At 42.3% G+C, this 13,852-nt stretch overlaps 1 protein-coding gene across 1 annotated transcript in view; it reads left to right on the forward strand.

Moving 5' to 3' along the window:
- SLAIN2 (SLAIN motif family member 2) overlaps positions 1-5,150 on the forward strand; it is a 57,845-nt gene extending 52,695 nt beyond the window's left edge. Inside the window, exons 8-9 of the mRNA XM_068268290.1 lie at positions 3,111-3,387; positions 4,652-5,150. Of these exons, the coding sequence (XP_068124391.1) occupies positions 3,111-3,387; positions 4,652-4,718 (344 nt within the window). The 3' untranslated portion in view covers positions 4,719-5,150. The remainder of the gene's footprint in view (positions 1-3,110; positions 3,388-4,651) is intronic.
- The last annotated feature ends 8,702 nt before the right edge of the window (positions 5,151-13,852 follow it).

Here is a 13,852-nt window from a genome sequence, read left to right on the forward strand (position 1 = left end):
TAGCCTCCGGCCCAAAGGCAGCAGGCTGAAGTAGCAGTGGCCAGGGTGTGAGGGATCATTTGCGATCCTCAGTGCCCTGGATTTAAGTCTTTTGTTGTGTAGTAGGGCAAGTGAGGGGAGGGGGCACCCAATGATCCTCTCCGCTGACTTGATGACCCTCTGTAGTTTGTCCTTATCACTGGCTGTGGCGCCAGCATACCACACCAAGATGGAAGAGCAGAGGATCGACTCAATGATGGCGGAGTAAAAGCTGGTTAGAATTTCTGTCATGCCGAACTTTCTCAGCTGGCGGAGGAAGAAGTCTCTGCTGGGCTTTCCGTTGGGTGGCAGTGATGTTGGGCTTCCAGCTGAGGTCGCTGGAGATGTACTCTTGTTACCTCACCCTGTATCAGCTGCGTCTGATCTGTGCCATTGTTCTGTGCTAATATGTAAACACTGGAGGTTAACCCTTTCTGTGCTCCATGATACCAGAAAGTAAACTTTTCTTTAAAGGTTATGCTGTTGCTTAATTTTTAGAACAGAGAGGAAGTTCTGAGTTTAGGTCTGCTTTAAGAACAGCCGATCAAGACGCATATTATTGACTGAAGCAAGGAGTCTAAATAGTTGCTCTGGGCATCTGTGACACTTTTGCTTTGCTTCTTCGCGCCTGTCTTGATCAGTCTAATTGATATCTGTTACATATCTCAAAGGCACATTATAGCCGCATCCAGTATTGCAATTGGAGTTTTGTTTTTCACAACAGTTGTCTTTTATGCCAACTCAATTGTGTGTTTTCTGCTTCAGAGCACTATTTTTTTTCCCACCATCATAATTCCTTTACATTATTTTTTAAGTTAAAGGCTATTGATCTTTTATAGAACTATGCTATTTCAAAGTAAATCAGTGTAATGTCTGTAAATATGAGCACAGTCATACAGCAAAACACAGAATAACACTTTGCTGCTGAGGCAGTGGCGTAGGCCTGAACGGTTTTAGGAAAAAATTCAATTGAGCGATTTCTGTCCGAAATTGCGATTTCGATTCACGATTTCCTTCAAATCAAGCCTTGTTCCCCCTCTGTCCCCCTGTCTTTTTGTGCCCCCATTGCCTCTTTATGCCTCCTCTGGGTCTCTCTTGCCCCCTCTGTGTTTCCTGTGTCTCTCTCTATGGCTCTGCCTCTCTGTGTGCCTCCTCCGTCCCAAGCTGCATCAGTTCTGGACATACCCCGGTAGCTTCCAGCACGAGTCCAGCGATGCCTGTCTATCCACTTCTTCTCCTGCAGGCTCTAATGCATGGCATACTAACTGTATGTCATGTGACATACAGGAACCTGGAATTTTGCCACGCACAAGAGTCGGCAGACGGCGTTAGAGGACGGGACAGTGTTGGACTCGTGCGGAAGGTATGTCCTGACTTTGGGGAAGTTTGAAGCTGTTTCTTCAAACTTCCCACATGTGGAAATGACGTGATCAGGATAATCGCCGCTTTGACTATTCTGATATTTTGATCTTGGTGATCGCGATTTTGGTTTAAATTAGATTTATCTTTCAGGCTATAGTGGCATACATTATACCGTATACAGTACCGAGGTGTTTATAGTACTAACACAAGTGACAGTGATTATTGACTCAGTCTTTGCTTATTGCCTCTCTGAAGACCCTGTATCCGCCACACTGTGCTCATGAGTTCTGACTAGCTCTACAAAGGGCATCACCTTCTTGGTCACTTTTATTGCCACTAGGCAGTTTTGTGTAAAATCTGTTTACCTTGAGGCTGCTCTGACACGTTTTTGATTTTTTTTTTCTAAACTCTGCTTAATAGTTTGGATGTTGCCTATTCATGGAAAAGCAATCTCGATTCTTTAAAGGACCTCCGTCATGAAAATCCTAAAATTTAAAATACATGTAAACATACACAAATAAGTACCGGTACGTTTCTTCCAGAGTAAAATGAGCCATAAATTACTTTTCTCCTATGTTGCTGTCACTTACTGTAAGTAGTAGAAATCTGACATTACATTTTTTATTAGGGGTTTCTCAGGGTTTTCTTTATTTTTAAAAGCACTTAGTGAATGACAGTTGCTCCGTCCAACTGCCAAAAAAGTGTGCAGGGAGGCTGGCCAGTATCTTTGTATACATATTTTCCAGAGAATGTCTTCATAAAGAATAAAGGCCATGCTGAGAATCCCCCAGAAGAGATGGACTAACCAAAAACCTGTCGGGAAGGTTAGATTTCTACTACCTACTGTAAGTGTGTCTGACCTACAAATCTGTCCACAAAACCTGTCCAACCTACATTTCCGATCTTACTCAGAGGTACACACCTAGCCGCCCACTCCGCTCTACCAATGAACTTTGCCTAGCCGCCCCCCGCATCACTCAGTCCCATGCACGCCTCCAGGACTTCTCAAGAGCTGCTCCAACACTATGGAACTCCCTACCTTCACCCATTCCCTACCTCAACCCATTAGGGCAGCCCCCTCCTTCAACATCTTCAAGAAGGCCCTCAAAACTCACCTTTTCACTCTGGCCTACCACCCATCAGAAGTGCTCTAAACCCACAGCTGAACTCTGGTCCCCTACCTTTCATGTCCTTACCTCATCCTCTAGATTGTAAGCCTTTGGGCAGGGTCCTCCTCCTTTTTTGTCCTACCTGATCATGCACCTCCATTACTGTGAACCCATGCTATGCATCTGAGTGAACCTAACTTGCTAATCTCCACGCTCCCATCCAGTGACTGACTAAGCATTACCTTGTACTCATACTGTGCTGTGTGATCTGGTCTTTCTTGTATTCCTGTATTGTCATTTTGCTGTATATTACCCCTAAATATTGTCTGTAACCTAAACTAATGTCCAGCGCTGCGTAATATGTTGGCGCTTCATAAGTACAATAAATAAATGACAGCAACATAGGAGAAAAGTAATGTATGGCTCATTTTACTCTGGAAGAAATGTACGTATTTGTGTTTTTTACATTTTAAGATTTTCGTCACAGTTCCTCCGTTAAGTAGGTATACTCTGCTTATAATTGCTTGAGACTGATCATAATAGTTTTCACTGTTTAGAAGAGTCTGCTGTAACGGTCATTATAAATGTGACACTGATCATTTTTATCCCCTTCCCCTACAGTACCTTCCCCATGCAAGATCCGCTCTCCTGCAGCACCCTCTCCTTTAGCGTTACGGCAGCCAATGAAGGCTTTATCTAACCATCAGTTTGCACAAGAAGCGGCCCCTGTTGCACAGAATATGCCTCCTGCAGGGCCGCCTCCAAGCCAACAGAGTGGCTCTTCAAGTCCTGGTGCACGAGCCAGCCCACCTGTGAGGAGTGGACTGCCAAGACCTAGCACACCTTCAGGAGGAAGTATACCAGTGCCTCGCAGCAAACTTGCACAGCCTGTCCGTAGGTATGTAAATACACAATCAATGCTTCATCACCAGGATTAACAAGTAGGGATGGTCAGTGAAATGCAATGTTGATACAGGGTTATTAAAATTGTAGATGCAAAGTTATTCACCTTGAAAATGGACCGATTGAATCCCGTCAAGGTAGACTTTGGTCCATTTTCAAGCTGCATAAATTTGTATACATAATTGTGCATAATCCTGAATCAAATTGAAATGATTTGCCCATTGATCTCATTGACCATCCCTATGAACAAGTAGAATTTAAGTTTTCCCTTAAAGCTAATGGGAACTGACCTAAAAAAAAATAGTCAGATACTCACCTAAGGAGAAGGAAGGCTCTGTCCTAATGAGACTTCCCTCTCCTCTCCCAGTGCCTGGTCCCGCTCAGGATCCCCCGTAGCAGTATTCGACCGTTTCGGTCAAATACTGTCACTTCTGCTGCCGAAGAGAGGTTTCGGGAGCACTCGGGCTCCCGAAGACGTGCCGCTGCATACTGCGCATGCGGGAATGCCCTCTGTCGCACTCGCGTGTGTCTGACGCACGTGCGCAGTATGGAGCTGCCGGTGTTCGGGAGCCCGAGTGCTCCCGAAGACTTCCGAAGTCCCCGCGGCAGCGGATTTGAACGAAGGATCCACCCGGCATCGGGAGAGGATAGGCTCATTAGGACTCAGAGCCATCCCTCTCCTTAGGTGAGTATCTAACTTTTTTTATTTTACGTGGGGTTACATTAGCTTTAAAGTTTTGCTATACTTATATTTAATTGTTTAAAGAAACTTAAAATGAAGCCAATAATAATAAAATGTACATGCTTTGTTTTACAATATTGTAAAATACAGGCATGTTAACCCCAGAATATACAGTATATTTCATTACAATACCAATAGTAAACAAGCTGCAGTTTGTGCTACTCTCTGCTTGAATAATGCACTTTGAAGTTATCCCTGCTGCTTCTAAAAGATTAAGGCTGATAATATCTACAGATACGAAGTATGGATGTATAAGCTGCTTCTGGTTAATTTTTTATCATGTAAACCTTGTTAATGATCAGCTTGTATGTAAAGGGACTTTGAGCACTAAATAAAATCAAAATCTGAACTTACCTGGGGCTTTCTCCAGCCCACCGTAGGTCGGGAGTCCCTCTGCGTCCTTCTGGCTCTTCTCCCAGGCCCTGCTCAGAAATGGCCCCTGGGTAGGGTAGGGGCAGTATGACAGAAAGCTCTGGCTCCTACATTACACAACCTTTGTTAATTGTGCTTCTTGTAGATCATTGCCAGCTCCCAAGACTCATGGTGCCATGAAGGATGACAGCTGGAAAGAAGGTTGCTACTGACTTCCTCCCCAGAATCCTTTACCGCTCAATGGACTCCGCGTCATCCACACTGTGACCACAGAGCAACCCATCCTGGTGGAACGTGTTGGGATTTTGCTGTTTGATCCCAGGGCCCTCTGTCCGTATCTAGCACAAGCGGGAGAGGTTACAATAAGGAGCACTTTATTGACACTGACCATCAAAAGTTTTACTCATGTATCGCCCCATTATGGTGTTACCCATAACTTATTTTTGCTATCTCTATTCTTAACCTTTTATAATCCAGAAGCACCACGTTTCATCTAGCCTCTCAGCAAATGACTAATTGCAAAATAACAACATAACGTGCTAACTTTTTCTTTTGCAGAATATCTGGTTAATGCCAAAGAACAATCCTGAAAGGTTTTCTTTTCTACACATCTATATATATAAAATATATATCTAAACACATGATATCTTAAAGAGCTTATTATGCATTTGAGCACTAACACTGCAAAGGTCTACAAGGGTAAATCATTTGGTAGACAGTTTTATACAAAGAAGTGGTTCCGTTGCCTTTTCTTATAATGTAATGGCTGTTCTGGCCTTTCACAGCAATCACTGGGTCTTCTGACAGTGAAAGAGGCATTACTCATTCAGCCAAAAAGCGCCAAGGTCCCTCAATTCTTTGAGAAGGCAATATCTTAGAATTAGCACAATTTGTGAGGGATGAGAAGGTATTTATTCTGAGGTTTGGATTTAGTTATACATACACTGGGAACCATTGGAAAGTTGCTGGATATCAGCATGTGACAGTAGAAAGTGTTTGAGAGTTTAGAGCATAGCTCTAGGCAGACAGACATCTGTTTTACCTGCAAAGGAATTTGTGTGTCGTACGCCCTCGTCACACACCTTGTCCCATCCATAAAGTGACCCTAGAACCTGCTATCTTGGGACTTAAAGAAGCACTATGGCGAAAAATTGTAAAATTTAAAATATGTGCAAGCATAAACAAATAAGTACGTTTTTTTTGCCAGAGTAAAACAAGCCATAAATTACTTTTCTCCTATGTTAATGTCACTTACAGTAGGTAGTAGAAATCTGACAGAAGCGACAGGTTTTGGACTAGTCCATCTCTTTATAGGGGATTCTCAGCAAGGCTTTTATTCTTTATAAAGATATTCCCTAAAAAGGATTTAAACAATGATGCTGGCCAACCTCACTGCTCGTTGCACAGTTTTTTGTCAGTTGGACAGAGCAACTGCCATTCATTAAATGTTTTTGAAAATAGGGCCTAGTGCACACCAGAGCGGTTCGGCTGCGGTTTGCAACCCGCTTGCGGGTGCGGATCCGCTAGGGTAATGTATTTCAATGGGCTGGTGCACACCAGAGCGGGAGGCGTTTTGCAGAAACTCATACTCCCGGGCTGCTGCAGATTTTGGATTGCGGATGCGTTTCTGCCTCAATGTTAAGTATAGGAAAAACGCAAACCGCTCTGAAAAACGGCAGTTCAGAGCGGTTTGCCAGGCGGTTTTTGTTACAGTAGCTGTTCAGTAACAGCTTTACTGTAACAATACATGACATCTACTACACCAAAAACGCTTCTCAAAACCGCAAAATGCCAGCTGAAACGCTACAGAAAAAAAAGAAAAAGCATTTCAAAATCTGCTAGCATTTTGCGGATCTGCTAGCGGGTTTTGGTGTGCACGAGGCCTGAATCCCTGAGAATCCCCTATGAAGAGATGGACTAGTCCAAAACCTGTCGCTTCTGTCAGATTTCTACTACCTACTGTAAGTGACAGCAAAAAAGGAGAAAAGTAATTTATGGCTCATTTTACTCTGGAAAAAAATTTACTTATTTATATATGTTTGCACAGATTTTAAATTTTAAAATTTTTCGCCGTAGTGCCCCTTTAAACTTGGTACTTTGGACTTCTGTCAGCCTAATTTATTTGTACAGGTTTTTTCAGGTGTCCGGTTTTAAGAGATTGCTGTAGTTATGCTGTTCTGCTCCAAGCCAAGCGGCATGTACTGCAGTGTGGAGAGGGGAGGGGCACTATGCTGTGACAGCTTACTTTCTGAAGTAAGTTCACACAAGGAGATCCATCTTGGAGGATCGCTGAAGAGGAGAGCATCAGCATTAGGAACTCCTGTACACATTTTACATTTCTGGCATAAACAATTATAAACTATTTGTTCCTTTCAGCTGAGGAAAAATCTAAAATGTGTACTTTACAGACCTGGGCTTTAGTTGCAGTGTGTATCACAACAAACAAGTCCTTTGGCAGGTAAACCAGTTTACTAGTATATTTTTCAGCAGCACATTTAGTACACAAAGCAGTCCCATAATGCAGCCCTGTATACAGTTTGAAGAATAAAGTTTAGTGTAAGGGCTTATCCACACCATTGCAAGCCAGACTTTTCTATGCAGATGTATATGAGCTGCTTAGGCAGGGTGGTGCACTATGGGATGTCCAGTCAATAGTATTTTAGTGTTTGTTACTTTACGGAAAGGACCTAATATTTGCAAAAAAGAGGAACTGGAATGCAATCTTGTGGTACAAAAACTTCTTTAGAAAAACTTTATTAACATATATAGCAAAAAACGGTAAACCGGTTTCTTCTATTCCACATTATCAGTCTTCATTCAATCAATGGTATATCAAGACACCAATAGCTTAGGACTGACAAATACTATATTCTGGCTTGGCTTGATTAGTTGCAACCTTTAATAGGTGTGTGTTTTAGAGGCAACGACACATGTTCATTTAAGGCTTTTTTACATAATGTATGTGCCCTTCATCAGGCCGTAATACACAATTCTAGAGAAATAGACAATAAAAAAAACATTAAAATCACAATTCTGTTCAAAACATCTCAGAGTCTCAAGTCCAGAGGAAGAAGACCCACCGAGGTGATCAATTAATGGTATGTATTGCACCAGGTTCAATTAAATTCTATGAACCAACATAGCAGAGAAATGTGGTAAGATACAGCTTTCAAACGATAAGAGACCAGAAAGTCTGCATCAGATGTCGCGAGAACTCTCCACCAAAAGATTGGAGAAAAAAGTGTCTAAAGAGCTCTCCACCAAAGATAAGAAAGGAGAAAAATAGAATTACCCCACATTCAAGAAAAAGGCATGCATCATGGGCTAGTAAATATCAGCCCATGTATCCATATACATGCCTAAAAGTGTGTTCCACAAACCAAGAGATAAATAGGATCCTTAGTAACATAGAGAAAAAGACACTGAAGTTCCAAAGCATTAAGTATAGAGCAGTACTTATTTAATAGACATAAGTTATAGTATGAAATACAAAAGCACAAACCTGTATGCCTCAACTAAAAAGCATAAAGGCCAGAAACCTATAGATAAAAAAAGTGGGATGGGCATCTGAACCCACCAGATGCACACTGTGGCCTAGAAAAAATATACAAAAACAGAGTATAAGACCATAAAATATAATACCATGCCTCAACATATCTCCAATCCAAGATTGCTCCAATCTTTTGGTGGAGAGTTCTTGCGACATCTGATGCATAAACTTTCTGGTCTCTTATCGTTTGAAAGCTGTATCTTAACACATTTCTCTGCTATGTTGGTTCATAGAATTTAATTGAACCTGGTGCAATACATACCATTAATTGATCACCTCGGTGGGTCTTCTTCCTCTGGACTTGAGACTTTTTTTCTTTTTAGATGTTTTGAACAGAATTGTGATTTTAATGTATTTTTTATTGTCTATTTCTCTAGAATTGTGTATTACGGCCTGATGAAGGGCACATACATTATGTAAAAAAGCCCGAAACTAAAATGTGTCGTTGCCTCTAAAACACACGCCTATTAAAGGTTGCAACTAATCATCAAGCCAAGCCAGAATATAGTATTTGTCAGTCCTAAGCTATTGGTGTCTTGATATACCGTTGATTGTATGAAGACTGATAATGTGGAATTGAAGAAACCGGTTTAACGTTTTTGCTATTTTTTTCTATATGTGTTAATAAAGTTTTTCTAAAGAAGTTTTTGTACCACAAGATTGCATTCCAGTTCGAGTCCTTTCTGTAAAGTAACAAAGGTTCATGCAGGCAAGGTAGATTGCCCTCTAAAAAGGACTGTTTTTGATCCTTCACTATATAAAGGACTGTACCCAATAATATCCTTATAGTAATAGTATTTTAGTGTACAGGATGTACTTCCCCATTCAGTTGTATGAAATTGGACCTCACTGGTGCTGTATTGTGACTATAGGAGGTTTCAGGATGGTGCTTCTTAGTTTTAGGTAGAGAAGATGGTGGAGGGGAAGGAATAGAGAAAATAACAAGTGTAGGTTAGCTCTAAATGGCTTCCTCAGCTGCTTAGAAGTAACACTATATCATGCTAAAAGCTTACAGGCACTGCAGGGAGTCATTAGGAGACTGGTGAGAGAACTACACCCTTGCATTCTGCTTGTTGCGCACTATCCTGCCACACATCCTATACTACAGGTCACTATACTTTACGTTCAGGTTTCTCTAATGGGTCTAAAATGTATAAGCAGTTTATCTAAATTGTAAAAAATGAAGGCCTGTATACCTTGGAAGCAGCACAAAGTTGTAAGCCGCATCTACACGAGTAGATGCGGCCACGATGCTCCTTATCAATCGAGCCGCTGATGAGACAGGACGGATCTCCGCACCGCCGATTCCCTGCTTGATCCCCGCGAGCGGACAATGGCAGGGAATCGTGCGGGAGATAAGCGGCGCTGGCGGGGACGAGCGGGCACGAGCAGGGAATCGAATGCGGCGCGCGAGCGGGGACGTAGCGGGCACGTGGAAGAGGCGATCCGGCGGCTAATCGAGCCGCCGGATCGCTGCAATGTCCCATGGTGTAGATGGGGCTGTAGGCTAATTATGGAGAGTGGATGCTGAATTTTTGGGTATCTGGGGCTTCAGTTGTGAGAGTTTCCACTTCTGCCTATCAGCCTTTTCCATTATATTGTGTAACCAGGGCTGTGGAGTCGGTACAAAAATCCACCGACTCCTCAGTTTAGGATTCCACTGACTCCTCGACTCCGACTCCTCTAATTTGCATATTACAATCTTGTTGAAAGTCTGTAACATGAAATTCGTCTCTTAACTGCCAACGCTTAGGAATTTTAAAAGACAACTGAAGTGAAAGAAGGATATGGAGACTGCCATATTTATTCCCTTTAGTCATAGACTAAAACTAGTCCTTGGTAAGCGTACTTGTAAAAGGTACAGACCGAACAAAGAACATCTATCAGGCCCTAGGCAATGTAACTGTGGGTACATGTAAGAGTGATGTGCAGGTACTCTGCAGGGGAATAAGGAGATTCTTCCTCTATTACACATTCTTCATGCACAATCTGAACCAGGTTTATGGATGATAGACAACACCTCTGTGTTCAATGTGCACAACATTCTCATTGGATTCCCTACAGCTCTGTGGGGAGTGCATATGTATGTACAACTGTGTAACAAAGTAAATCTGAGACAGATGAAATTAACGTTTTATACAAACCTGGGGCTTCCTCCAGCGCCTCTTCAGGCTAATCAGTCCCTCGCTGTCCTCCTTCGCCACTTGGATCTTCTGCTATGAGTCCAGGTACTTGAGCCAGTCTGGCATAGTGCATGCACGCACTCTGGCGCCGGGAGCGTACTACGCCTGCGCAGCACTATTGCGCAAGTGCAGAACGCTCCTGGCTGTGGAAGCAGCATGCGGCCTGACTGGCTGAATTACCAGAACTCCTAGCAGAAGATCCAGGTGGTGGAGGACGACAGCGAGGGACTTATTAGCCTGAAAGGGGCTGGAAGAAGCCCCAGGTATGTATAAAACTTTTTTCATCCTTCTCGGGTACCATTTATTTCGTAGTCACCAAACCAAATTTTAACATCATATCAAATTATTTGATTTCATGAGCAAAGAGAGTGCATACATTTGCATAAATCAGAATCAACGCAGAATTATATCAATCTCATTAAACATCTCTATTAGTGATACGGCTACACATCAGGCTTTATTCTTACAGCATAGATGTTTAGTATATATAAGAGATTCCTGTGTACACATCATATATACAGTCACAATCAGATGTGTATATCTGACTTTAAAAATACGGGGACTGCTTTATTGAAGCAGCGCAAGTAACTAATTTTGAGTCGGTGCATTTTTTTCCCGACTCCAGGCACCCAAAATTGCCCCAACTCCACGACTCCGACTCCACAGCCCTGTGTGTAACGCTCCCTGCTAAGTTCTCAAGTTCTCTATAATGTACAATAAGCATATGAATCCTGGTACAGACTTGTTTGATACATGAGTAAAGTGTGATCTGACAAGCCCCAGAAAACATTGGTGTATAATGCTGGGAATACGCCACAAGTTTTTTTGACAGATAGATAATGTCCGACAGGTCCGATCTGATTTTGATCGTTTTTCTGATTAATTTTCTCATAGAAGTGAATGAAAATCGATCTGAAAAAGATCAGAAAAATCGATCAGCCAGTACATTTGCTGAACAAACTCATTGTGTATTCCCAGCATAAAAACACTGGCTGGATGTTTACTCTTGTGGGGAGGGGAGCTCCCAGGAACAACCAATCAGATTGAGCAATGATCACTGTATAGCTGTGATGGTGACACCTTTATCATTCTCCCCTTGGGCATAAGTATTACACCACTGCACGGAAATCTCATCTTTGGGAAATCTCCTCGTGATTGTGGGAAAGTTCTCATCTGACTGCTGCTCAATATACCCATATAAAGAGACTGTAGACTTGTCTAGTGGCTACGTAGCCCTTTCACTGTCAGACACCATGTGACGTGGGAACCTCTGTGCCAAGTAGGCAGACAGCTGTTTGCGCTGTAATTTTGCAATCATTTTCTGTGCTGATGAGGTTATATACTATTTACAAGCTCCATCCTGTTCATTGCAAACCATTTACGCTTTTTTTTTCTTCTTTAGTTTTACATAACGTGTATTTAAAATGTAAATAACTATCTTTTGGGCGCCTTTCAGTATTGCAGTTACGTACTTTGCCTTACGTATCCCTTATTTAACATGATATATGCCAGCATTTCTGTCATTACTGACCTGTTTACAGTCTAAAGGTTACCGCACATATGAACTATTTTATTACGTCCTATTATTACCCTTTATATTATTCTCAAAACATTCACCCATCACCAAATACAAGTGTTTTTTTTACAAGACTGCATTGTGTCATCTTACATGTCAACAAAACAATCTCCCCAACTTCTCCTAAATGTTATAAATTGTGTGTTTTGCTTATTATCCCCCAAGTTGTGGATCACCTCAGCCATAAAACGAGTCCCCTGTCCAAAAGTGTGACTTGACTTTGAATGGAAGGTGATGGAAGCAGGCAGAGGGTGTAAGGGCTTATTAATATGGGTGGAATGCCTCCTGGGCTTCACACCCACATCTCTCTGCCTGTCTGACAGCTGTAATTGGACACAATGGTTCTCCTATAAATAGTAGCTAATACCCAGTTAAATTTTAGTCACCCAAAACAATAATTTGTGATAATCTCAGCCAGAGATGTGAGAAATGTGTGCTGAAGTAGTTGTTGATACGCCTGTTGCTCTTATGGGAGCACATATGGAGCACCTTTTGGTTTTCAAACACCCCTGTCCACCATAGATTGGAAGAGGCAGATTGCTAGGCAGCATGTGTTTACAATGATAGTTGCTAAACTGTACCTCATTACAGTGGCTGAGGAATCGTAGCTAGATGCAGACTGAAATGCAAAGGTCATTTTTAATGGCATTAAAGCGGAACTGACATATTCTATATATAAACAAACATTCACTTAGGGCTTCTGCCAGCCCCCTGCAGCTTCCCTGTGCCCTCGCTGTCTCTTAACGATTCTCCGTTCCTCCGCAGCGGCTCTGTTTCTTGACTGCCGACTTACAAGTCAACGGCCACTGTGCCTACGCAGCCCTGGCTGCGAGCGTCCTCATACATGCTCCCGTCACCGAGAAACCTTGTACTGCGCAGGACGCTTCCAGTGGGAGGAACGCAAATGAGGACACGCGTGGCAGGGCCCCACAGGTGCAATGGACGGCAACTTGTGGTCAAGAACCTCAGTCGCGGCAGGGGGCCGAAGGATCGTTCAGAGACGGCACAGGGAGGCTGCAGGGTGCTAGCAGCAGCCCCAAGTTTTTTATCATATTTCAGTTCTGCTTTAAATTTGCGAAATGGGTTGTGCAACCCTGACCTCTTGTATACATTTGTAATGGAAATGTAGTATGTTACACAGAGGTGCAGTTATATACACACTGTATCACATTGGCAAGCACGCAATGCTGTTGTCCACCTTAGCAACTGCTTAACAGGTAGGACTTACCTACGTTTTCTTCTGTGTTCCAGTACTGGTCTTGTAACAATATGTCGCATTCTTGGCTTTTGTGCATGCACAATATCCATAGAAAGTCAGGCGATTAAAGTTTTGGATTTTTTGAATGCAGCCCTTTTGGTATGCTTGCTTTAATGATTTATTTCTGTTGCAAGGCTCCATATAACAGGAGGATTATGGACTATTTTTAATATTTTCTTAATAACATGAAGTTGGTATTTTAAGTGGAACCACTATGTATACACTGGAACTATAGACCTCTTGATTATCTGGCTTGGTTACCATAGACTGGAAACACACATTGGCTTATAGTGGTGGTTGGTATGAATGATGGTGAAGTCTATGAGATGACTCTAGTGTCTGCAGGTGGTGAATATGCTTGGCAGCCACCATCCTCCTATACATTATCCAATGTACACTGTGGCTCATACACTTGAGATTGCAGTTGGAGGGACTCCATAGGGGAGAAGGGGACACTCTTGTCAGATCTCATCAGTAAAGCCACAGTGTAATGCACCATCTTTTTAAAGACTTTTTAGATCATGAGACAATATTAAAGGAGGCTTCCAGATTTTCAGGCAAATACTGGAGTTAACTGTAAGTTAATATTATTATATAAGTTATTGTGTGCTGGAAGATGTTTGGGACATATTTCCCTCCTCATCAGTGTTGCAGTAAGTGACATAGATTCTCAAAAGACAATCAGCATAGGCATGAATGCCACACTGTAGAAATTAACCCTCAGTCAGGTTACATGGGGCAAATCAATTCACAATCAAGCCTAAAGCACATGTGGCGGA

This window comes from Hyperolius riggenbachi, chromosome 1 (assembly GCF_040937935.1).
Source record: "Hyperolius riggenbachi isolate aHypRig1 chromosome 1, aHypRig1.pri, whole genome shotgun sequence".
Taxonomy (NCBI): Eukaryota; Metazoa; Chordata; class Amphibia; order Anura; family Hyperoliidae; genus Hyperolius; species Hyperolius riggenbachi.